Here is a 23,975-nt window from a genome sequence, read left to right as displayed (position 1 = left end):
AGCACCCTGCACCCATCAGTGACCGGAGTATGTGGTGTGCATGGGGAGCAATGGCGCACAGCTGCAGTGCTGTGCGCTACCTTAATGAAGACTGGAGTCTTCAGCCGCCGATTTTCTCCTCGGAATCTTCTGTCTCTGCAAGGGGGACGGCGGCGCGGCTCCGGGACCGGACGACCGAGGCTGGGCCTGTGTTCGATCCCTCTGGAGCTAATGGTGTCCAGTAGCCTAGAAGCCCAAGCTAGCTGCAAGCAGGTAGGTTCGCTTCTCTCCCCTAAGTCCCTCGTAGCAGTGAGTCTGTTGCCAGCAGATCTCACTGAAAATAAAAAACCTAATAAATACTTTCTTTACTAGAAGCTCAGGAGAGCCCCTAGTGTGCAACCAGCTCGAGCCGGGCACAGATTCTAACTGAGGTCTGGAGGAGGGGCATAGAGGGAGGAGCCAGTGCACACCAGTAGTCCTAATTCTTTCTTAGAGTGCCCAGTCTCCTGCGGAGCCCGTCTATTCCCCATGTTCCTTACGGAGTTCCCAGCATCCACTAGGACGTCAGAGAAAAAACTGTTAATAACAACAACAACAACAACAACTACTGTGTTGTAAATAGTTACTACTCTACTATACTACAAAGTTACAATGCTACTTGGTTGCATTTGCATCTCTGGAGAGTAATATCAAGAACAGTCTAAGGCTGGGTACATACCATGCGATAAGTTATTCGATCAGTTGATGAACGAAATATCAAGTAGTGCATCGGTCAGTGAGTACAGAATATATATCTGCGAATGACGTCATTCATCAACATATCGAGTCGGCCCTGCAGTACAGTCGATGCTGGTATAACTAGCAGATATATTGGTGCATCTACATGCAAGAATGGCCAAGCCGCCATTATGTGGCTGCAGGAACTGCTAACAAGACATCACAACTAGGCTAGCCAGACATATCAAGCAGCTGATGGGTAAGTGTGTATAGTTTACCAAATGGGCCGCCTGGTCAGTCAGTCGTTCAAGTGTATACCCAGTTAGTAAAAGGCTCCCACACACACCAAACATCACAAATAGGATTTTACAATTAGGACTATGGGTCTGGCACATAAAACGACTTGAGTAATAAATACCTGGAAACAATTGTTCTGCAATGTATGAGGCCAGACTGAGCGATAGTCTAAATTATCTCTTTCTGAAACTAACAAATCAGCCTTCAATATTTTTATGCAGTACATATACATTGGCTAAATATACAGATGGGCCCATGTTTATCTTGAATTTTAATAGGATTAATAGACTGGGCAGTCGGACTTAATCCCCTGCTGTAATGACTTAATCCCCTGCTGTATTGTATTGCAGCTCAGAACTATAGATGAAGGGTTTATGCTAATAAACCATGTTGTGCCTAGGCGCAGCAGACTAGCCAAGATAACCGTGGACCCATCTGTATCATTTAGACAAATTACAATCTTTGTTATGAATCGTAGACAAATACTGCAATATTCATACTGCTACATGAATTCCACGCTGAAGCAGGATGCAGTGTGATGCGCCATTGGCTCTTTAGATAATATGAAAGATTACCTAGTCTGCTTCCATTTCTAGGCATTGCCATGAATGAGCCGAGGCTTCCACCTATAACACTGTGCGGTCTTCTCAGTGGTGGCTTCTTAAAGGATCCTGTATATTGATGGAGGAAGGAGTGCATACTATGAGACGTTGGAGGCCTGCCATTCTTCACAATAGGTTCTAGTAATCCCAATGGCCAACACAGATCCATCCAATTAAAAAAGTAAAGATTGTAGAATAGGATAAGACCCAAGGAGAAAAAAAGGGAAGAAAAAGAACTGATTACTATGCACACCACCTTATAAATCAAAGCACAAACATTATTAAACCTCTTCAGGGATACTGGCACATATGTGTATGTATACTTAGTGGTTATGTTTAATTGAAAAACATTTTGAAATTTTGAATATATATTTATAACTGAATCAGCCAATATATAAAACAATTTTTTTCTTCACTTTAAATTATCTTTTCAATAAAAACATCTAAAGAATTATTTCAATTATATATCTCTAAAATTAAAAATTCAGCCCTGGAGAGGTTAAAGTTAATCACCAACCAGTTTAGAATTAATTTTCCAGCCTTAGGGCCTGATACAGGTTTGTAATCAAAGCAAAAATGCACACAAATCAGCAAAACCATGTCACACTGAAGGTGGGGCAGATGTAACATGTGCAGAGAGATATAGATTTGGGTGGGTTATAGTTTCTGTGCAGGGTAAATACTGGCTGCATGTATCCCAGAAATGTTAGATTTGGGTGGGTTGTTCAAACGGAAATGTAAATTGCAGTGTAAAAATAAATCTAAATCTCTCTGCACATGTTACATCTGCCCCATTTGCATTGAAACATGGTTTTGACCATTTGTGTGCTTTTTCACATTGCTAACAAACCTGAATCAGGCCCTTAGTTTATTAATGTTGTATTCTATTATCAGGCCATTATCCAAATAAAAATGTAGGTGTCCAGAAATCGCAGCTGTTTTAAATTAGTTATAAATTATTTTAATAAAACAAATTATTTGGAAATTGGGTACAAGCTGAATATATGAAAGCATCATAGGAGCGTATTTATCAATTGGCCATGCACCAGAGAGTCGCAAGATAACTGATTGCAAGCCACAAAATATCCCTGCTTGAGATTAACAAAACCTAATGCAATGCTTTTGGAATAAAACCATTTTGTTGTCCGTAACGACAGATCAGGGGATAAAAAAGAAAAATAAATTCCATATCTTACAGTAAATTTTAAACAGAATAAATATGGGATTCGGGGGTATATTTATTAAAGCTGTTTTATGGGAAACCAGCAATTGGCAGCTCTGACAGTATAACACCTGGCGCCCGATTAGCAGGATGCCAAGCACAAAGAAATGGCGCTGTATGTTGGTAAATATGCCCTGTATGTGCTTTCTTTTATTTATTACCAGAAAAGCTTAAGTTTATATTACAGATGTTACAATATCTCATCATAACTAACTCTTAGGGGCATAATCAATTAACTGCAGGGCATACCGTAGACTTGTAGTGCCTGGAACTATTCAATTGCAGGCCACAAGCTGCACTTACTGTACAGCTGGGTTTCTGCTCCTGAAGCACCAACAGAAACCTTTGGTAAGCAGTGCTTTATGCCAACGATCATGTGTCAACCAAAGACCATATCAACATTCTTGTGTCGACATAATTACTACACAGCCTGCAATTAACATTTGCAGGACAGCTTCAATGAACAGATGACATTATACTTTTGAGCAGCAGTATAGACTGGCGTTTTGTTCATAGAATTTGTAGAGTACATTCCTGCATATTAACACAACTGGAATAGTGAAATGCCTATGAGATTCATGTTAGTGACACTTAATTCTAGACAGAGCAGCCAAAGATAATACAATTCTAGTAAATCCTAGAATGAAAAAGAAAATAAATAAAAAATAAAATAAAAAAGAAACTACCCTATGGTAATGGAAATTGTTATTTTTCAAGCAGTATGCATAAATACTCAAACATTATTTAGAACAATGTAGATGCATGAACCCTGAATCAAAGTTTCAGAAATGATCCTTTACGCAGGTAAGGTTAGACCAGTGGTTCTCAAGCTGTATGCCTAGGCCCCCTAGAGTGCCACAAGGCTCTTGCAGGGGTGTCATTGGTTGGTGGTCCAGGACCAAATCAAAATTATTTATGGTCAAGCAATAGGCAAAACCAGTACTAGTGGCTGCCAATCATAAAACCTGTGGACAGTCAGAACTGTACACCATCATGTAACTGACCCTAAGGATGACAGGTAGCACAAATTACTTCATTTGTAAACTTTATCAATAAAAAAAAAAAACCCTTATTTTAGAGGTGCCATAAAAAACAGCCACTTCTCTAGGGTGCTGCGACTCACTTGGCTAGACATTAAGGCTGATTATCCACTGTATTATAATAACACAAAAACACCAGTGAGACGCAGTGGTTGCCAGCACTTGCTCCTGCTGTGTGTGGATGGTGAGTGTAGTAGTAAAACCATGATTCTTATTTATTTATTTATTTATTAAATACCTGTGATTGATGATAACAAGCGGTGTCTGATACCAACAGAACTTCATGTCGGCATCCATACAAGTTTAGCTTGTTGAAATCCCCCCCCCCCCCCCCCCCCCAATAGTAAAGCATGTGGCAAGTAACTAAAATGCTGCCAAAAATAAATACAGGTTGAGTATCCCCTATTCAAAATGCTTGAGACCAGAAGTATTTTGGATAACAGATTCTTCCATATTTTGGAATAATTGCATACCATAATGAGATATCATGGCGATGGGACCTAAGTCTAAGCACAGAATGCATTTATGTTTCATGTACACCTTATACACACAGCCTGAAGGTCATTTTAGCCAAATTTTTTTATAACTTTGTGCATTAAACAAAGTGTATCTACATTCACACAATTCATTTATGTTTCACATACACCTTATACACGCATCCTGAAGGTCATTTAATACAATATATTTAATTACTTTGTATAATAAACAAAGTTTGTGTACATTGAGTAATCAGGAAACAAAGGTTTCACTATCTCACTCAAAAAATTCCGTATTTCGGAATATTTGGATATGGGATACTCAACCTGTAACTACAACTTAAGATGGCAAAAAGGCACCTTGGTTTAAGCCAAAAAAAATGTAAACACTTTTTTTGATTATGCTGTGACTACAGGCAGTGCTCCGTGATTTCATAAGAAAATAAGCCTATTATACAAAAAAAGTAGTGTTTTTATTCAAAATATTAAATGCCAGTGGCATGCCCAGTACTAATACTTAACATTTTGTGTGTGTTTGTTTCTCTGAAGTGCTTATGCACTTTTCATTATGTATTTACTATTCAGATTTATTTAAATATAAATAAGACTAATGCTTAACATGAACTTGTAATTCTTATTTTCAATTTCATTAATATCTGAAGGTACTTTGTATGTTTTAATATTTTTAATTTATCTACAGATATTCAGAGAAAGGAGTACTCTGGTGTTGGGGTATATTCAGATGTAATATGAATTGATGTGCAGTAAAAAATTGGCTTTACTGAAAAATTTAAAATAAAACATATCAAAGCCTAATAACTTTGGATTGCGAATGTTAGAAAGCATTAAAACATAGTTGATCAAGGTTTCTGATAGATAGCAATGTTTCACAGTACTAATATAATAAGCAGGATTTATTATTTTTTCCATTAAAACATCCATGCAAAAAAAAATAATAATAATTTTAACTAAAAAAATAAATAAAATAGGATTTTAATTACCTACTGGTAAATCCTTTTCTCATAGTTCGTAGGAGATACTGGGAATCCATTTAGTACCATGGGGTATAGACGGCTCCACTAGGAGCCATGGGCACTATAGACGTTTGATTAGGTGTGCTGGCTCCTCCCTCCATGCCCCTCCTACCAGACACAGTCTAGGAAACTGTGCCCGAGGAGACGGTATACTTTCAGACAAGGATTTAGAAAAGGAAAGTGGTGATATTTCGAACCAACACAACCATAACGAAAGCCATGCTAACCAAAGCAGGAACAGCAACAGCTGAACCAAACAACGTAATTTAACTAAGTAACAGTGCAGGACGAACTAAGCACTGGGCGGGCGCCCAGTATCCCGTACAGACTACGAGAAAAGGATTTACCGGTAGGTAATTAAAATGTTATTTTCTCTTATGGGCTAGGGAATACTGGTACAGGTTGAGTATCCCATATCCAAATATTCCGAAATACGGAATATTCCGAAATACGGACTTTTTTGAGTGAGAGTGAGATAGTGAAACCTTTGTTTTTTGATGGATCAATGTACACAAACTTTGTTTAATACATAAAGTTATTAATAATATTGTATTAAATGTCCTTCAGGCTGTGTGTATAAGGTGTATATGAAACATAAATAAATTGTGTGAATGTACACACACTTTGTTTAATGCACAAAGTTATAAAAAATATTGGCTAAAATGACCTTCAGGCTGTGTGTATAAGGTGTATATGTAACATAAATGCATTCTGTGCTTAGATTTAGGTCCCATCACCATGATATCTCATTTTGGTATCTAATTATTCCAAAATACGGAAAAATCCGATATCCAAAATACCTCTGGTCCCAAGCATTTTGGATAAGGGATACTCAACCTGTAATACATTTAGTACCATGGGGAAGTACCAAAACGCCCAAACCGAGTGGGACAGTGCTGAGGTTCCTGCAAAACTGACTGACCAAACTGGAGGTCCTCAGAAGCCAAGGTATCGAACTTGTAAAACTTTGCAAACGTGTTCGAAACCGACCAAGTAGCTGCTCGGCAGAGCGGTAATGCAGAGTCACCCCGGGCTGCCGCCCAAGAGGAACCTACCGACCTAGTAGAGTGGGCTTGTACAGATTTTGGAATCGGCATGCCTGCCGTGGATTAAGCATGTTGAATAGCGAGCCTGATCAAGCTAGTAATTGACTGCTTTGCAGCAGGACACCCAATCTTGTTGGCATCATATAAAACAAACATTGAGTCCAATCTCCTGTGACGAGCAGTTCGCTTTACATACGCCTTCAAAGGCCGTGGACGTTGTAAGGGCTTTGAAGTAGCAGAGGCGTCCGTAACAACCGGAACCACAATAGGTTGGTTGATGTGAAACACGGACACCACCTTAGGAAGAAATTGCTGACGAGTCCTGAGTTCAGCTCTGCCCTCACGGAAAATCAAGTAGGGGCTCTTGTAACACAACGCTCCCAGTTCCGATACACATCTTGCTGAGGCCAAGGTCAATAGTGTGACGGTCTTCCACGTAAGGTACTTTGTGTCTACCTCCTGTAATGGTTAAAACCAGTCCGATTGGAGGAACTGCAGTACCAAATTGAGATCCCAAGGTGCTGTGGGAGGCACAAAAGGAGGTTGGATGTGCAGAACACCTTTTAAGAAGGTCTGGATCTCAGGGAGAGAAGCCAATTGTTTCTGAAAGAAAATAGAAAAGGCCGAAATCTGGACTTTTGTGGAGCCTAGACGTAGGCCCACATACACTCCCGACTGCAGAAAAAGCATGAAACAGCCCAGATGAAATTCCACCGCAGAATAGTACACCAAGAGACATATTTCTTCCAGATACGATGGTAATGTTTAGACGTTACCCCCTTCCTGGCCTGAATCATAGTCTTGATGACCTTGTCAGGAATTCCTCTCCTGGCTAGTATCAGCCGTTCAACTTCCATGCAGTTAAACGTAGTCGCGGTAAGTCTTGAGAGACAAATGGGCCCTGTTGCAGAAGATTCTCGCGAAGAGCCAGAGGCCACGGATCTTCGATCAGCATCTCGAGAAAATCCACATACCAGGCCCTTCGTGGCCAGTCCGGAGCAATGAGGATTGCGTGAACCTTTTCCCTTTTTATTCTTTTGAGAATTCTTGGGACCAGAGGAAGTGGAGGAAACACGTACACCAGCTGGTAGACCCACTGAGTCGTTAGGGCGTCTACCACAACAGCCTGTCGGTCTCTCGACCTGGAATATTACCGCTTGAGCTTCTTGTTGAGTTGAGAGGCCATCATGTCGATTTGTGGATATTCCGGCCGACACATCAACCACTGGAACACCTCCGGGTGAAGGCCCCATTCCCCCGGGTGCAGGTTGTGTCTGCTGAGGAAGTCTGCTTCCCAGTTGTCTACTCCCAGAATGAAGACCGCTGACAACGCCACTGCGGTTTTTTTCTGCCTAGAGGAGAATTCTTGACACCTCTGACATTGCGGCTCTGCTTTTCGTTCCGCCCTGTCGGTTTATGTACGTCACCGCTGTCACATTGTCCGACTGGACCTGAATGGCCTGATTCTGAAGAAGAAATGAGACCTGCAGAGGGACGCTGTAGATAGCCCTGAGTGCCACGATGTTTATCAGAAGGACGACTTCCTGACTTGACCATCTTTCCTGGAACTGAACCCCCTGGGTTACTGCGCCCCAACGTCTGAGGCTTGCGTCTGTGGTTAGCAGAATCCAATTCTGAATCCCGAACCTCCAACCCTAGACTAGGTGAGAAGTTTGTAGCCACCACAGGAGGCCTTTTGGGGACAGACGAATCCTCTGGTGCATGTGAAGATGCGATTCGGACCATTTGTCCAACAGACCCAGGCCTCGCATGAAACCTTCCGTACTGAATCGCCTCGTAAGAGGCCACCATTTTTCCCAGAAGACGTATGCAGAGGTGCACCAAGATCTGTTTTGGCTTCAGGACAGCCCGAACCATTGACTGGATTATCACGCCTTTTCCAAGGGAAGGAATACTTTCTGAGACTCTGTGTTCAGTATCATTTCCCAGGAAATGAAACCTCTGCATTGGGTCTAGGTGAGATTTTGGTAAGGTTCAGAATCCACCCATGATCCAGGAGTAGTCTGGTTGAAAGACCAATGTTCTCCAACAACTGCTCCCTGGACGGTGCCTTTATCAGAAGATCGTCAAGGTATGGAATTATGTTCACTCCTCGTTTGCGGAGCAGTAAGATCTCTGCCATCACTTTGGTGAACACCCTTGGTGCTGTGGCAAGACCAAATGGCAGGGCCTGGAACTGGTAGTGACAGTTCTGCAGTGCAGACCATAGATAAGCCTAAAGAGGCGGCCAGATCAGAATATGAAGGGTAGCATCCTTGATATCCAGAGATACTAGGAATTCCCCCTCCTCCAGACCTGAGATCACCGCTCTCAGAGACTCCATCTTGAATTTGAACACTCTTAAGTACGTGTTCAACGACTTGAGGTTCAGAATCAGTCTTACCGAACCTTCTGGCTTCGGTACTACAAACAAACTGGAATAGTAAACCTTGTTTTGTAAATGAGGTGGAACTGGAACAGGTTTGTAACAGGTTTTGAATGGCGTCCTGTAAGGTTAGTCTTGTCTCTTGTGAAACTGGTAAGCCTGATCTGAAGAATCTGTGAGGTGGAAGCTCCTGGAACTCCAGTGTGTAGCCCTGGGATATAAGGTCTATAACCCAGGGATCCTGGCTCGATCTTGTCCAGATGTGACTTAAGAATTTTAGCCGGGCTCCCACCTGCCTGTCTTCCAGGCATAGCAGTACACCGTCATGCAGAAGGTTTTGAGGAAACAGAGCCTGAGCTCTTTTCCTGTGAACCGGCAGTAGCTGGTTCTCGTGGTTTACCTCTGGCGGCGGTAGAAGAACCTCTGACCTTGCCCCTAAACTTGGCAGTCCGAAAGGACTGTAAATTGGATCCTGAATAGGCCTTCCTGGCTGGGGGATGCTGCAGAAGGTAGGCATGTGGACTTACCCGCAGTAGCTTTGGAGATCCATTTGTCTAGTTCATCTCCAAATATAGCCTCACCTGTGAAAGGTAGGCCTTCCACTCCTTTTCTGGAGTCCGCAGTCCACTGGTGTAGCCATAAGCCCCTGCGTGCCGACTCTGCCATATCTGTAGTGCGTGCATTAAGCAAGCCTCTCTCTTTTATGGCTTCCAACATAAAGTTCGCAGAGTCCTGTATATGATGCAGGAGCAAAATAATCTCCTCTTGAGGTAAGGTGTCTAACCCCTCAATTATGTTACCCAACCATTTAGCAATGGCTCACGTAATCCACCTACATGCTATAGTGGGTCTCTGGGCCACCCCAGCAACTCTATACAAAGATTTGAGTGTAGTCTCAATTTTGCGATCAGCCGCGTCTTTTAGGGAGGCTGCACACGGGACAGGCAATACAATTTTTTGTGAGAGCCAGGAGACTGTTGCATCCACTATCGGTGGATTTTCCCACTTCTTCCTATCCTCAGGAGGAAAAGGAAAGGATGATAACCTTTTAGGGATTTGAAATTTCTTATCTGGATTAACCCACGGTTCTTCTAACAGGGTATTTAGTTCCTTTGACACAGGAAAAGTAGCGGAGGATTTTTTCTTTATACAGGTATTAAAGATTCCACACTCTCCTCTGTCACTTTATCAGGGATATTGAGGGCTTCCCTGATAGCATCTATGACAGCCTCTATTCCCTGCGACAGAGTACCCTCCCCTACCTCTGAGTCCACCTCACCCTCCTCCATTTCTGACGACTCATTATCAGAGTCAGAGTGCAGGATATGGGCCAAAGAACGTTTTTGCGGACAAACGGCAGGAGACTGAGACGCTGGTCTGGGTACTGAGTCCTTTTTCATAAACTCAGCCATACACTGTCTTAAGTATTTAGTCTCTTTCTCATTCCGAGATAATTTAGTAGAAATAGTGGAAATCATTCCCCTAATGGAGTCCAGCCATGCTGGTTCTGCCCCACTAGCCTGGGAAGGGACACTACACTGAGTACACACAAGTGAACCCCCTGGAGAAGAAGAGGAAAACTGTGCCTTACATGAAACACACTCTTTGCCTGACATACAGTACTGTAGCAGTGACAACACACACACACACACACACACAGGAAAAGGTTAAATACACAATTAACCCACAAAGAGCCTTTCCAGGGTGTAACAGAGAGAATGGAACCAGCACACTGCATCCTTATTGCTAATGACAAATTTAGCCGGGTCGCAGACTAAGTACCTAGATTAGGGACTAAGTACACTAATAAAGTCACTCCCCTCCCCCCCACTATGACTCCCTGGTACCACTGAGGTAATCTGGAGTCTCTCCAGAGGAGCTGCGCGTCCCTATCAGTCAGCGACTGTGTCAGCTGCACTAGGGAAAATGGGGCTTGTGAGCTGCTGAATCCGCTCATAGTAAAGTCCAGCCCCTTTAATGGCGCACGGTCTTCCCGCTTTTCTTTATACTGGCTGTGTGTGTCTATGTGCATAAAATGGAGTAAACCTCCTTTTGTGGCTGTGGTGCCAGTCTGGGTACTGTGTACGCTGTAGTGCACACAGTCAGGAGACTCAGTCCGCCCTGTTTAGAAGCCGTGCATCTCCGTACCCTCATGCCGCCATAATTGCCAGCGACCCGCTAACCGGGATGCCGGCTTCGTACTCACCACTCTTCATTTTTCTGGCTCTGTTCGGGGTGGCGGCGTGCTGCGGGAATGTACGCTCACCGTAGTGGGGCTTGCGAATAGTTCCCTCAGGAGCTAGCGTCCTGTCCCCCAACCCCAATCCCCCCCAAAGTCCCACGAAACAGGCAGGCTGTTGCCATACAGTCCTGCCTGAAAATAACAAACAGAAAAATAAATGCAGAAAACTCTTCAGGAGTTTCCTGCAACGTGACCGGCTCTTGCGGGGACATTTTCTAAACAGAGTATGGTAGGAGGGGCATAGAGGGAGGAGCCAGCACAACTAATCAAGCTTCTATAGTGCTCATGGCTCCTAGTGGACCCATCTATACTTCATGGTACTAAATGGATTCCCAGTATCCCCTAGGATGTAAAAGGAGAGAAAAAAAAAAGGATATTTTTTTTTTCAAAATTCCCCCCCCCCCCAACCATGTTCCATCCACTAACATTTTCAGAGCAAATTATAGCCAGGAAGAGAGGCAAATAATACTTTGTTTTGTGACTGAAAGCTATATTTTGCTAAAGATTGCTGAAACTTCGGCAGGTAATCAAATGTTACGGCATTAGAGCAGTGGTTCCCATACTTGGTGTCTCAGAGCAACCTGGGACAGTGGTCCAGGTTAAGTTCAAATTATTTATGGTCAATGTAATAGGTGAAACCGGTGCTTGTGGCTTCCAATTATACAGTATGTGGCTAAACAGCAGTGAAGCTTGTCCCTTACCATATAACTGAATCTAAGGATAACATATATACACAATTTTCTTAATTTATTATTTTCTGAATTCCTCACTTTTGGCCTAGGGGTACTGAGAAAAAAAAATTCTGATACTCTAGGGCGTTGTGATTGAAAAAAAGTTTGGGAACCACTGTATTAAGAGTGCTCACTTCATGCAGGTCCAATCAGTTCGGTAGAAAAGACAGTAAGGGGTATATTCAATTGAAGTCGAAAACTACCGTCTGTCGAAAAGACTGCAGTTTTTGACTTTTTTAGGTCAGAAGAGGTTCCGACCTATTCAATATATTCGACAAGTCAAGGAATTTGACTTATCGAAAAGCAAGCGGATCGGCGGAATAGCTGCCGATCCACGTGCTTGTGTCGAAAACTGGGCCAAAACCGTCAGGTTTTGGCCCCCTTTTCGACTATCTCAATTCGACTTTAAAAAAAGTTGAAGAGAGATGCGGGAGCAGTGACAGGGAGAGCCGCGGGCAGCCAGACGGGGAGAGAGCAGCGCCGGAGGATGTCACAGCCGCCACTCACCGCAGCGTCCACCCGGCTCCAGCAAGCGAAATCTCGCTTGCTGGAGCCAGGTGGACACTGTCGTGAGCGGTGGCTGTCTGTGATGAGGGGACAGGGAGTGGAGGGACGTGGAGACTGAGGCAGAGAGACGGGGGGGGGGGGGGGGGGGGTGGAGTGGAGAGCCGCGAGCAGGTTGGGGAGAGCAGCGCTACAGCAGCGGCTATATATCCGCTGCTGTAGCGCTGCTCTCCCCACTCTGCCAGCGGCTCTCCCCCGTCTAAGCTCCTGCATCTCAATTCAACTTTTTTTTTAAAGTCGAATTGAGATGACATTGAATAACCCAGGTCGGATCCATTCCAACAAATGAATGTCGGAATGGATCCGACTTCAATTGAATATACCCCTAAGGGTGGTGTCCAATTACTGTAGCTGTAGTAATTTACCACACCTATTTACCTCATACCATGGGGCTATCGATGCCGTCACTTATAGGGGATTTTGTGAAACCAAATATGAAAATAGAATTTTTTTGGGACATAAAAAACAGGGACTAATTGAATAGGCCAGAAAAAAATAAATTGGGAACAAATACATTGCCAAACATCCCCCCTCCTTTTTTATGGTTTTGTTAGCACAGGTCAACCCCAATTTCCCTACAAATAGAAGTTACCAGCCTATTGTTCATGTTAATGGGTGAGATTACAGATTTAGTTTTCCCAATCTCCATAGAATGATCTTTTATTTAAAGATGAGCAGATTCATGCACTGAGCAAAGCTTGGTATTTCCTTATGAAGCAGGGTACCAGATCTCCTTGAAGGTCAGTGGAAAGGTCAGGTGCTACGCAAATAAGTCATTATATAACATGACTTCCCTAAGAAATCTCAGCATACTGAGCAAACAAAGCAAACTGGAATAGTGAAGAACAAACCAGGTTGGGCGGAGGTGGAATTTCAGGAAAAGAAGATGTTACAGCATCAACATTTATCAACAGAAAACAAACACAGCAAATACTGTAAACCAGGCATTTCCAAACTGCGGCCCTCCAGCTGTTGAGAAACTACACATCCCAGCATGCCTAGACACAGCGTTAGCATTCTCCGACAGCAAAAATGTGTCAGGGCATGCTGGGATGTGTCGTTTCACAACAGCTGGAGGGCCGCATTTTGGACATGCCTGCTGTAAACTAAGAGGTAGTTTACAATTAACTGCTCAGGCAAATAGGGGACACATTAAATAAAGAAGCATGCACTAAAGGGAGAACTAGGTCCAATTTATTGGATAGTTAGGAGCCACTGAAATCTAGCATGGAAATGACTTTAATACATGGAAAAACTAATTTTCTCATGGCTTATATTAAATCCAAAATGTTTTGCCCTAAGAGTATCTTAAACACATTTGGCGAAAATGTGCCAGAAAATAAGTAGCTAAATACCAGCTGGGGAATTTTTAGATCTTCGTCCAAAGGTTAAAGCTATGCATCATTTAATTAAGGCGGCTGCATTTTCAATTCTAGTTTTGCTCAAGGCACTCAAAAGTACTTGAACATGCCTGTAAAATATTATAGTGTGCTTCTGCCCTCAGGGTAAGGGCACACTGCTGTTTTTGAATGATGTATTTTCTGGTCTCCTAAAGTGACACTAAACTGAACGTGGAACATGTCTCCTTTTGGTTGCAAAAGTGGTCATGACTGTGTGGCATTACCCTCACATGGTGCCTGTTTCAGCAAATAAATACAGCATATGCATAATTTTATTTCTTACACAGTTGAAACTGCAAAGTAAATATGCACTTTTACAGCAGCTGTGCGTATGAGCGTGCATTGCTTTAACACTACACACACCTCTATATTTATTGTGGCAATATGAAAATAGATGGCGATATTGAGCCATGGATTCTGGGTGGGGCTGGTGAGAACCACCCACAGCCCAGGTGGGGCTCACCAATCAGGCTGCTGTGTGCAGCAGCCTAGAGCCCAATGAGCAGGGAGGCCAATGTCCAAATCCGCAGAAGCACTATAAAACTGACTGTACATGGGAAACTGTGGAAGCTAGGCCGCTATACCTGTGAGAGATAGGGTTTGAAGAGAATACAGACATATGCATTTTCTGAAAATTCTAAGTATTCTGAATACATCCTTTTCGTAGGTACTGCAAAGAAAAAAAAAAACAAAAAGCCCAATATTGATGTTAAATTGTGAATGGCGCAAGCATAAGCTCAGCACTAGGGTGAGCAGCAAAAGTGGTTAAAAGCAATCTACTGCGATCAGGTGTAGAGTAAAGCTGCTAGTTTCCAATAGGTAGTAGTAGGGGACCAGGTACAATGAACTCAGGATACATTATAGGACTTGAGCAATCAGGAAATTAATTCTGTGTCACAGGAGACATTTCAGGCTGTGCCTGACTGAAGAATAAATTCATCAGCTAATGAAACTTTTTGACTAACAGCCCCCTAGAGTCTTAGCACTTTTTTCACAGCTCACCTAGGCCAAAAGTTTCCCATTCAGGAAAAATACCGTATTTGCCGGCGTATAAGACGACTGGGCGTATAAGACGACCCCCCAACATTTCCACTCAAAACATAGAGTTTGTTATGTACTCTGGTAGGTGAAGTTGTGATCAGCGCTCTACCTGTATTGGTATTATGATGGTGGCAGCAATACGTGATTGGGACTGAACCCAAAAATCCCCAGAAGGTTAATAGCTTATCACAAAATTTTTCACAACTGCGCCTGTGTGAAAATGTTATTGGTATATTGTGAAACAACAAAAGTGGAGAACAACAATACGATTAATAGTATTTATTAGACTAACAGAAATTAGTATAGAAAGAATTCTTGCACTTTGACCTTGGTTACCAAAAAGGAAAATATATATATATGTGGTTGCACAAAGAATAAAAAATAAACATCAAAATTGAAAAATAAAATATATAGAATAAAAATTAATGAAAAATGAAAAAAATGAAAAAACTTCTACAGAAAGAATTTTAGTCTCTATTGTTCAGGGATAGACTGTTGCTATTCCGAAAAAGGAGGAAGAAAAAAATATAATGTATATAATAATAATAAATATATAGTGTGGATTGCTTATTGGTGAGAATAGAGTGTGGCGTCCCACCTCTTTCACACCTAAATTGTAGTCCTATACTCGTTTGAGTATATAGTCAGGTTGAAGATTCTGAGCTGATACAGTGATTTGCGGAGTGAAGAGTCTCTTGTTGATAATTGATAAGTCTTTTATCAGTAGCTGGTCTTGAATGTGGTTGCTTTGATATGGGGTACCCCGAGTGGATAGCGGAGGGACAAGGTGAATAGGGGACAGGGTGACTGAGAAACTCCGGACTCCCCGCTTGTCACCTCTGTCACGGATGGCGGAAGGTGCCCGTATCCACGGGCGATCACCGCCTACCGAGACCGGGGGATGCGGTCACGTCTGTGGGGGGAAGGTATCACAGGCTTCGAGACCCGCAACGGGACTGTCCGCCTTGAACCCTCCCTCCTGCGGAGTAAGTTACCTTGTTTTCTATGCTTAATCCCGTCGACCACTTCCACGTCTTTCGCTCGGTCTTCTCTGCGTCTGGTGGTCGATGATCCACTGGTCTGGTCTGTTTCCCCTCTCGGCAGCGCTATTTGGATTTCCTCCGCAATAGTTACATGTATCTTATAGATGTTGGGTCAGAATCTTATTTTGAAAAAGTTGCTGCTGTTAGTGTGAATGTCTCTCTCTTCTCCAACGCGTATCGACCCGTCTGGGTCTTCCTCAGGGAGTCTGTAATCGCCATCTTTGTTGAGGGCTTTTTATGCCCATGATGATTTGCGTCATACAAATGGGTGTGTTTATTTGATTCTCTTAATCAGCTGTGCAGACAGCTGCATAGTATTATTGATTCCAGGTGATACAGATTGTTTCAATTGTGGTGCATAATCTATACTAATCATTATGAAAAAGATAAAAAATATATATAATTGTACCGTTCATAGTAGAATAAAATAAATCAAATAATGGAAATAAAATGAAAGTAAATTTGCACAGTATAAAAATAAAGAATAAAATAAAAATAAAATGCAATAATGATAATAAGAGCGAGAATCGCCATTTTTGTTAAGGGCTACTTGTGCCCATAATGATTTCTGTCATACAAATGGGTGTGTTTGTGTGATTCTCTTAATCGGCTGTGCAGATAGCTGCATAGTGTTATTGATTCATGGTGACACAGATTGTATCCGTTGAAGTGCATAATCTACACTGGTCATTATGAAAAAAATGATGGAAAGTATAATTGCACCATTCATGTTAGAATAAATGAAAATAAAGTGAAAATAAAAATAATAATAAAACTAAAATAAATAAAATATAAATTAATGAAAATAAATTGGAAGTGAAATTACACAGTAGAAAAATGAAAAAAATATAATAATAAAAATAAGTACGAGATATATTTGAATGATAGAGGGAATATTACAATTAATATATATTTGACGGTGAATTATTGATCAGATGGAACAAGTGCTTAAACTTCTGTTGTGTTTGAAATTGCTTATTTAATCAAGGTGATATTTCATTTTGAGTCTTCATTATTATGTAATCAGATGGTGACTGTAAGGTATGGTGTTATCAAAAATTCATGTTTATTACCATCCTAAGTTAATAGGTCTATTGTGGGTTTTCAGATCTTAGCATTAAATTAGTTTTGCCCTAATTCATTGTTGTTGATCTACTAGTGATCTGATATTTTGGTCTATGGTATATTGAAGGTGCAAAAATGTTATACTGTAATAGTGGATATGGGATGTGGGAGATGTTTACTCTATTATACACGTTGATCTATGGATATTTGTAGGGATATATGATTTGCGGTGTATGTCGCTGTGTTCTTATCCTTTCATGACTTTGACCTCAGTTCATCACTATTGACCTCACTTCATTATCTAAATTGAGGCCTTGTGGTTTGAATGTTTTCAAGGTGTACATCCACCTAAGTTCTTCTTTGTTAATTCTCTTGATAAAATCTCCTCCTCTCCAGTTGTGTGTCACTAGTTTGATTCCCAGAACTTTCATGTCCATAGGATTACTTTCATGTAGTTCTTTAAAGTGATGGGACAGATTGTGAGTCTCTAAGCCATTTCTCACATTCCTGCTGTGTTCAGCTATTCTAATCTTTAGAGATCTGGTTGTTCTTCCTACGTATTGTAAATTGCAGGGGCATTCGATAAGATATATCACCCCTTTGCTGTTACATGAAATATGTTCCTGTATCTCAAACTCTTCCTCTGTTTTTTTTGAGGCAAAGTGGGTGATCCTTTTTGTGCTTGTTTTGTGTGTTCTACAATAATTACATGTACCGCAGTAGAAAAAACCCTTACTTAATCTTTGTCCCGTTAGTGTGGTCTGTATTGTCTCTGCTTTTTTGAGATGACTATGTGATAGTTTGGATCTTAAGTCCGGTGCTCTTCTGTAGACCACTTTTGGTCTTGTGGGGAGCCTATCTGCCAAGATCTCATCCTCTAAAAGAATGTGCCAGTGTTTGTATAAGATTTTTTCTAATTGTTTGTTATTGGTATTGTATTGTGTGATGAAGACTGTTTTGAATTTCTCACTTTGTGTTTCTTTGTTTCTGTAGGTCAGGAGAGTGTTTCTATCTGTGTTTTTTGCTGTTTCTAAATCTTTATCTAACATGTCTTCTTTGTAACCCTTTTCTAAAAATTGTTAGATAAAGATTTAGAAACAGCAAAAAACACAGATAGAAACACTCTCCTGACCTACAGAAACAAAGAAACACAAAGTGAGAAATTCAAAACAGTCTTCATCACACAATACAATACCAATAACAAACAATTAAAAAAAATCTTATACAAACACTGGCACATTCTTTTAGAGGATGAGATCTTGGCAGATAGGCTTCCCACAAGACCAAAAGTGGTCTACAGAAGAGCACCGGACTTAAGATCCAAACTATCACATAGTCATCTCAAAAAAGCAGAGACAATACAGACCACACTAACGGGACAAAGATTAAGTAAGGGTTTTTTCTACTGCGGTACATGTAATTATTGTAGAACACACAAAACAAGCACAAAAAGGATCACCCACTTTGCCTCAAAAAAAACAGAGGAAGAGTTTGAGATACAGGAACATATTTCATGTAACAGCAAAGGGGTGATATATCTTATCGAATGCCCCTGCAATTTACAATACGTAGGAAGAACAACCAGATCTCTAAAGATTAGAATAGCTGAACACAGCAGGAATGTGAGAAATGGCTTAGAGACTCACAATCTGTCCCATCACTTTAAAGAACTACATGAAAGTAATCCTATGGACATGAAAGTTCTGGGAATCAAACTAGTGACACACAACTGGAGAGGAGGAGATTTTATCAAGAGAATTAACAAAGAAGAACTTAGGTGGATGTACACCTTGAAAACATTCAAACCACAAGGCCTCAATTTATAATGAAGTGAGGTCAATAGTGATGAACTGAGGTCAAAGTCATGAAAGGATAAGAACACAGCGACATACGCCGCAAATCATATATCCCTACAAATATCCATAGATCAACGTGTATAATAGAGTAAACATCTCCCACATCCCATATCCACTATTACAGTATAACATTTTTGCACCTTCAATATACCATAGACCAAAATATCAGATCACTAGTAGATCAACAACAATGAATTAGGGCAAAACTAATTTAATGCTAAGATCTGAAAACCCACAATAGACCTATTAACTTAGGATGGTAATAAACATGAATTTTTGATAACACCATACCTTACAGTCACCATCTGATTACATAATAATGAAGACTCAAAATGAAATATCACCTTGATTAAATAAGCAATTTCAAACACAACAGAAGTTTAAGCACTTGTTCCATCTGATCAATAATTCACCGTCAAATATATATTAATTGTAATATTCCCTCTATCATTCAAATATATCTCGTACTTATTTTTATTATTATATTTTTTTCATTTTTCTACTGTGTAATTTCACTTCCAATTTATTTTCATTAATTTATATTTATTTTATTTATTTTAGTTTTATTATTATTTTTATTTTCACTTTATTTTCATTTATTCTAACATGAATGGTGCAATTATACTTTCCATCATTTTTTTCATAATGACCAGTGTAGATTATGCACTTCAACGGATACAATCTGTGTCACCATGAATCAATAACACTATGCAGCTATCTGCACAGCCGATTAAGAGAATCACACAAACACACCCATTTGTATGACAGAAATCATTATGGGCACAAGTAGCCCTTAACAAAAATGGCGATTCTCGCTCTTATTATCATTATTGCATTTTATTTTTATTTTATTCTTTATTTTTATACTGTGCAAATTTACTTTCATTTTATTTCCATTATTTGATTTATTTTATTCTACTATGAACGGTACAATTATATATATTTTTTATCTTTTTCATAATGATTAGTATAGATTATGCACCACAATTGAAACAATCTGTATCACCTGGAATCAATAATACTATGCAGCTGTCTGCACAGCTGATTAAGAGAATCAAATAAACACACCCATTTGTATGACGCAAATCATCATGGGCATAAAAAGCCCTCAACAAAGATGGCGATTACAGACTCCCTGAGGAAGACCCAGACGGGTCGATACGCGTTGGAGAAGAGAGAGACATTCACACTAACAGCAGCAACTTTTTCAAAATAAGATTCTGACCCAACATCTATAAGATACATGTAACTATTGCGGAGGAAATCCAAATAGCGCTGCCGAGAGGGGAAACAGACCAGACCAGTGGATCATCGACCACCAGACGCAGAGAAGACCGAGCGAAAGACGTGGAAGTGGTCGACGGGATTAAGCATAGAAAACAAGGTAACTTACTCCGCAGGAGGGAGGGTTCAAGGCGGACAGTCCCGTTGCGGGTCTCGAAGCCTGTGATACCTTCCCCCCACAGACGTGACCGCATCCCCCGGTCTCGGTAGGCGGTGATCGCCCGTGGATACGGGCACCTTCCGCCATCCGTGACAGAGGTGACAAGCGGGGAGTCCGGAGTTTCTCAGTCACCCTGTCCCCTATTCACCTTGTCCCTCCGCTATCCACTCGGGGTACCCCATATCAAAGCAACCACATTCAAGACCAGCTACTGATAAAAGACTTATCAATTATCAACAAGAGACTCTTCACTCCGCAAATCACTGTATCAGCTCAGAATCTTCAACCTGACTATATACTCAAACGAGTATAGGACTACAATTTAGGTGTGAAAGAGGTGGGACGCCACACTCTATTCTCACCAATAAGCAATCCACACTATATATTTATTATTATTATATACATTATATTTTTTTCTTCCTCCTTTTTCGGAATAGCAACAGTCTATCCCTGAACAATAGAGACTAAAATTCTTTCTGTAGAAGTTTTTTCATTTTTTTCATTTTTCATTAATTTTTATTCTATATATTTTATTTTTCAATTTTGATGTTTATTTTTTATTCTTTGTGCAACCACATATATATATATTTTCCTTTTTGGTAACCAAGGTCAAAGTGCAAGAATTCTTTCTATACTAATTTCTGTTAGTCTAATAAATACTATTAATCGTATTGTTGTTCTCCACTTTTGTTGTTTCACAATATACCAATAACATTTTCACACAGGCGCAGTTGTGAAAAATTTTGTGATTTGTTATGTACTCGCCATATAAGACTACCCCTGCCGTCTCCCTGTCACTAGCAGCTGTCTGGTCCGCCCTTGAATCCATATTATGGATACCTGTAGTACCAGTATTAACCCACCACATAAAGTTGTAAGCCCCCCTCACCTGCAGCTTCCCTGCAGTGCTGCCGCTGTCCCCCCTGCCTAAGCCGCTGTCCCCCCCCCCCTTCTTATGCATACCTTAATACTCCAAGAGACATGTCAGTGCTGCCGCTGTCCGCTGTCCTCCCTGCCTAACCGCCTGTCACTGCTGAATGTCGGCTCCTGCTCAGTGACATGAGCCGGGTGCTGCACTGTAACAATACGTGCAGCACCTGGCTTCTGTCCCTGTGTAGGAGCCGGACTTCACACAGCTTCACCCGCCGACAGCGCCGTACACTCACCGTACAGATAGAGGCACTTCACGGGGGAAGTGGGGTGGGCAGCCAACATCATCTTCTTAACCCCCTGGATTGCTGAAAATGGCGGTCCGACCGCGAGGCCACGCCCCTTATGCTAGGCCACGCCCCTGTTTCACGGCTTCCCACAGCGCGACTTCCCGCCCGGCGTATAAGACGACCCCCGGCGCATAAGACGACCCCCCGCTTGGAGGCATGTTTTTCAGGGGGAAAAAGTTGTCTTATACGCCGGCAAATACGGTATATATTACATTAATTAACTTGTGCTTCCTCTCATCCTCACTTTGAATTATGTGGTGGTGGACAGAACGGGTGTGGTTCATTAGGTCCACATGTATTAGGTCGACATGCATTGTGTCGACCACTGAAGGTCGACATGGTCTTTAGGTCGACATGAGTTTGACTGTTTTTGGTGTTGTTTTCTTCGAAAAGTGACGGGGAACCCCAATTAGTGCACCGCTTCGCTCGCCATGCTTCAGGCAAGGTGCCTCGCTGCGCTTGGCACAGGTTACCATTCCCAACTGTAGTCCACGTGGATCGTTAAGTATGAAAAATGTAAAAAATGGAAAAAAAAATTGTGAAAACATCATGTCGACCTAGTGCATGTCAACCTTCCGTGGTCGACCCAATGTATGTCGACCTAACGACCGCCATCCGGACAGAACTGCACTTCTGACTGTCCACATGTTTTGCAATTGGCAGCTACCAGCTCTGGTTTTGCCCATCACATGGACCATAATTTTATTTGGTCCTGGACCACCAACCCAAAGCAACCCTGCAAGTGCCCAATTTGGGAACCACTGAATAAATTGGCTAAAGAATAACTCAGAATGCACTATAAACACCTGTCTGCTCAAATGAGGAGAAGCAATAGCATACAATAGAGAAACAAGAGAAAACAATATGGGGGCTATCATTTCATTATTACCGATTCAGATATCCTAAATTTTGCAACAAAAATAAATAACATAATAAAAACAGGCAAGCTCAGTTACCAGCCATAACAGAAGACAGCATGAAAATTTAGCTTAAGGATGTAAATAAACAGCTACTCTCAAAAACGGAGTGATAGAGCAGCCCTGTCAGTCAGGGACTAGTCTAATGGTGAAGGTCTAATATTTCACTAGATAAAAGTCTTCCTTATGCTGGGAATACATGCTACGATTATCTCTGCGATCCGCCCCATATCAGTGGATCAGCCAGAAAATTGCAGAGTATATGTGGCTGACCGACCGAAAAATATAGATTGGTCAGGCGTGCCGGAATGTCTAGCATGTATCGCCGATGTTGTATTTTCAAGTGTCATGTCGTCCGCATCAGGCAGTGTATGACCTACTGCAGCCGACCGACAGATGTTCCTGTTTCTTCACATGGGAAGGAACAGGGAAATGTCTCCTCCCTGGGGACAGAGTGCCGGTATCGCGTGACATACACTGTATGTTCCGGATATCGGCAGGAGCAGATAAAATGCCTGTTGGTCTGACAGGCATTTTATCTGACAATGTATGCCCAGCATTACACAATTCAGTGTTTCAGGGAAAGACAAAACTTACTTTATAATATAATCCAGAGAGGTGCACAGGCAGTCTAAAATGTTCTGACCACTCTATATACTGTATAAAATAAATTGCTTGCATCCAAAGCTAAACAAAACAAAAACTAAAAGAAGATCTGTCAATTTTCCACTTTGTCTCCAGCTGTTCGTGAAGTTATAGGAAGCTTACCAGGAACAGTATCTAGGATCAGGTTTATTCTTAATGGCTACATGAAGCATATTCCAGATGTTTCAGTAACATCTAGTGACCTGCACGATTGTCTCCATCTGCTGATAATGCTGTATGTAAGTACTGAAGACTTCAGACACTAGTTGCTTCGCTCGCCACAGGTTACTATTCCAAATAGTTTGTGACATGGACCCAGGAGCTTATGGGAAAGGTCCTCTCCACGAAGGGAAACTAGACACTACCATTACAGCACAGTTATTAAGGTGTTTACACACCATGAGATAAATCTGTAAGATTTTGACTATATAGTCAAAATCTTAAGGAAATTTAGTGCATATCTGAAGGTGTTAGGCAGCTTGCAATACAGATTCGATCCCGATGCGCACTTCACGGGGTCGGTTTCTCAAGGCTAGACAGACTGTGCAGGCAAGTCAATCTTGACTATCTAGTACAAAGTATATTCAAAATTGGCATTTAGTCAAAATTGTACATAGACAAAATCTCAAGTATTGATAGTCAAAATCTGTGCTATCTGGGCTCTGGGGGAGTTCAAGGGAAATTGCATAGTCAAAATCGGGCATAGCAAGGATCTCACTTTTACTGTATGCTTCCTCAATTGCAAGTTGAGATGTGACTGAAATGTATACATCACTACAACATCCGTACTAGCATGCGCTCAGCTCTGGAGATTGTTTAGTGCAAAAACATGCAAGATATACTCCGCTAATGGGCATACCCTCTACCAAGAATCAGACCCAAGTCTTTTTGATAGGAGTGTGCGGTCACAGACCAGGTCTCTGCTGCGATTTGACAGTCATCTCATACACGTAGCTATATAAAGCACCATCCCAAGCGTGATCAAAAACATTGCACATCTCTAGAGAG

General features: G+C 41.5%; 1 protein-coding gene across 6 annotated transcripts in view; it reads right to left on the bottom strand.

The window, feature by feature from the left end:
• CDK17 (cyclin dependent kinase 17) overlaps positions 1-23,975 on the bottom strand; it is a 408,374-nt gene that overhangs the window by 165,975 nt on the left and 218,424 nt on the right. For 5 of the 6 annotated variants that reach the window (XM_063927751.1, XM_063927752.1, XM_063927750.1 and 2 more), the window contains one exon: positions 1,569-1,733. The exons of the other annotated variant lie outside the window; for it this stretch is intronic. In XM_063927751.1, the coding sequence (XP_063783821.1) occupies positions 1,569-1,733 (165 nt within the window). The remainder of the gene's footprint in view (positions 1-1,568; positions 1,734-23,975) is intronic. 6 annotated transcript variants of the gene reach the window in all.

This window comes from Pseudophryne corroboree, chromosome 6 (genome assembly GCF_028390025.1).
Source record: "Pseudophryne corroboree isolate aPseCor3 chromosome 6, aPseCor3.hap2, whole genome shotgun sequence".
NCBI lineage: Eukaryota > Metazoa > Chordata > Amphibia > Anura > Myobatrachidae > Pseudophryne > Pseudophryne corroboree.
Note: the sequence above shows the minus strand (reverse complement) of the source record. Positions and strands in the feature narration are given on the sequence as shown.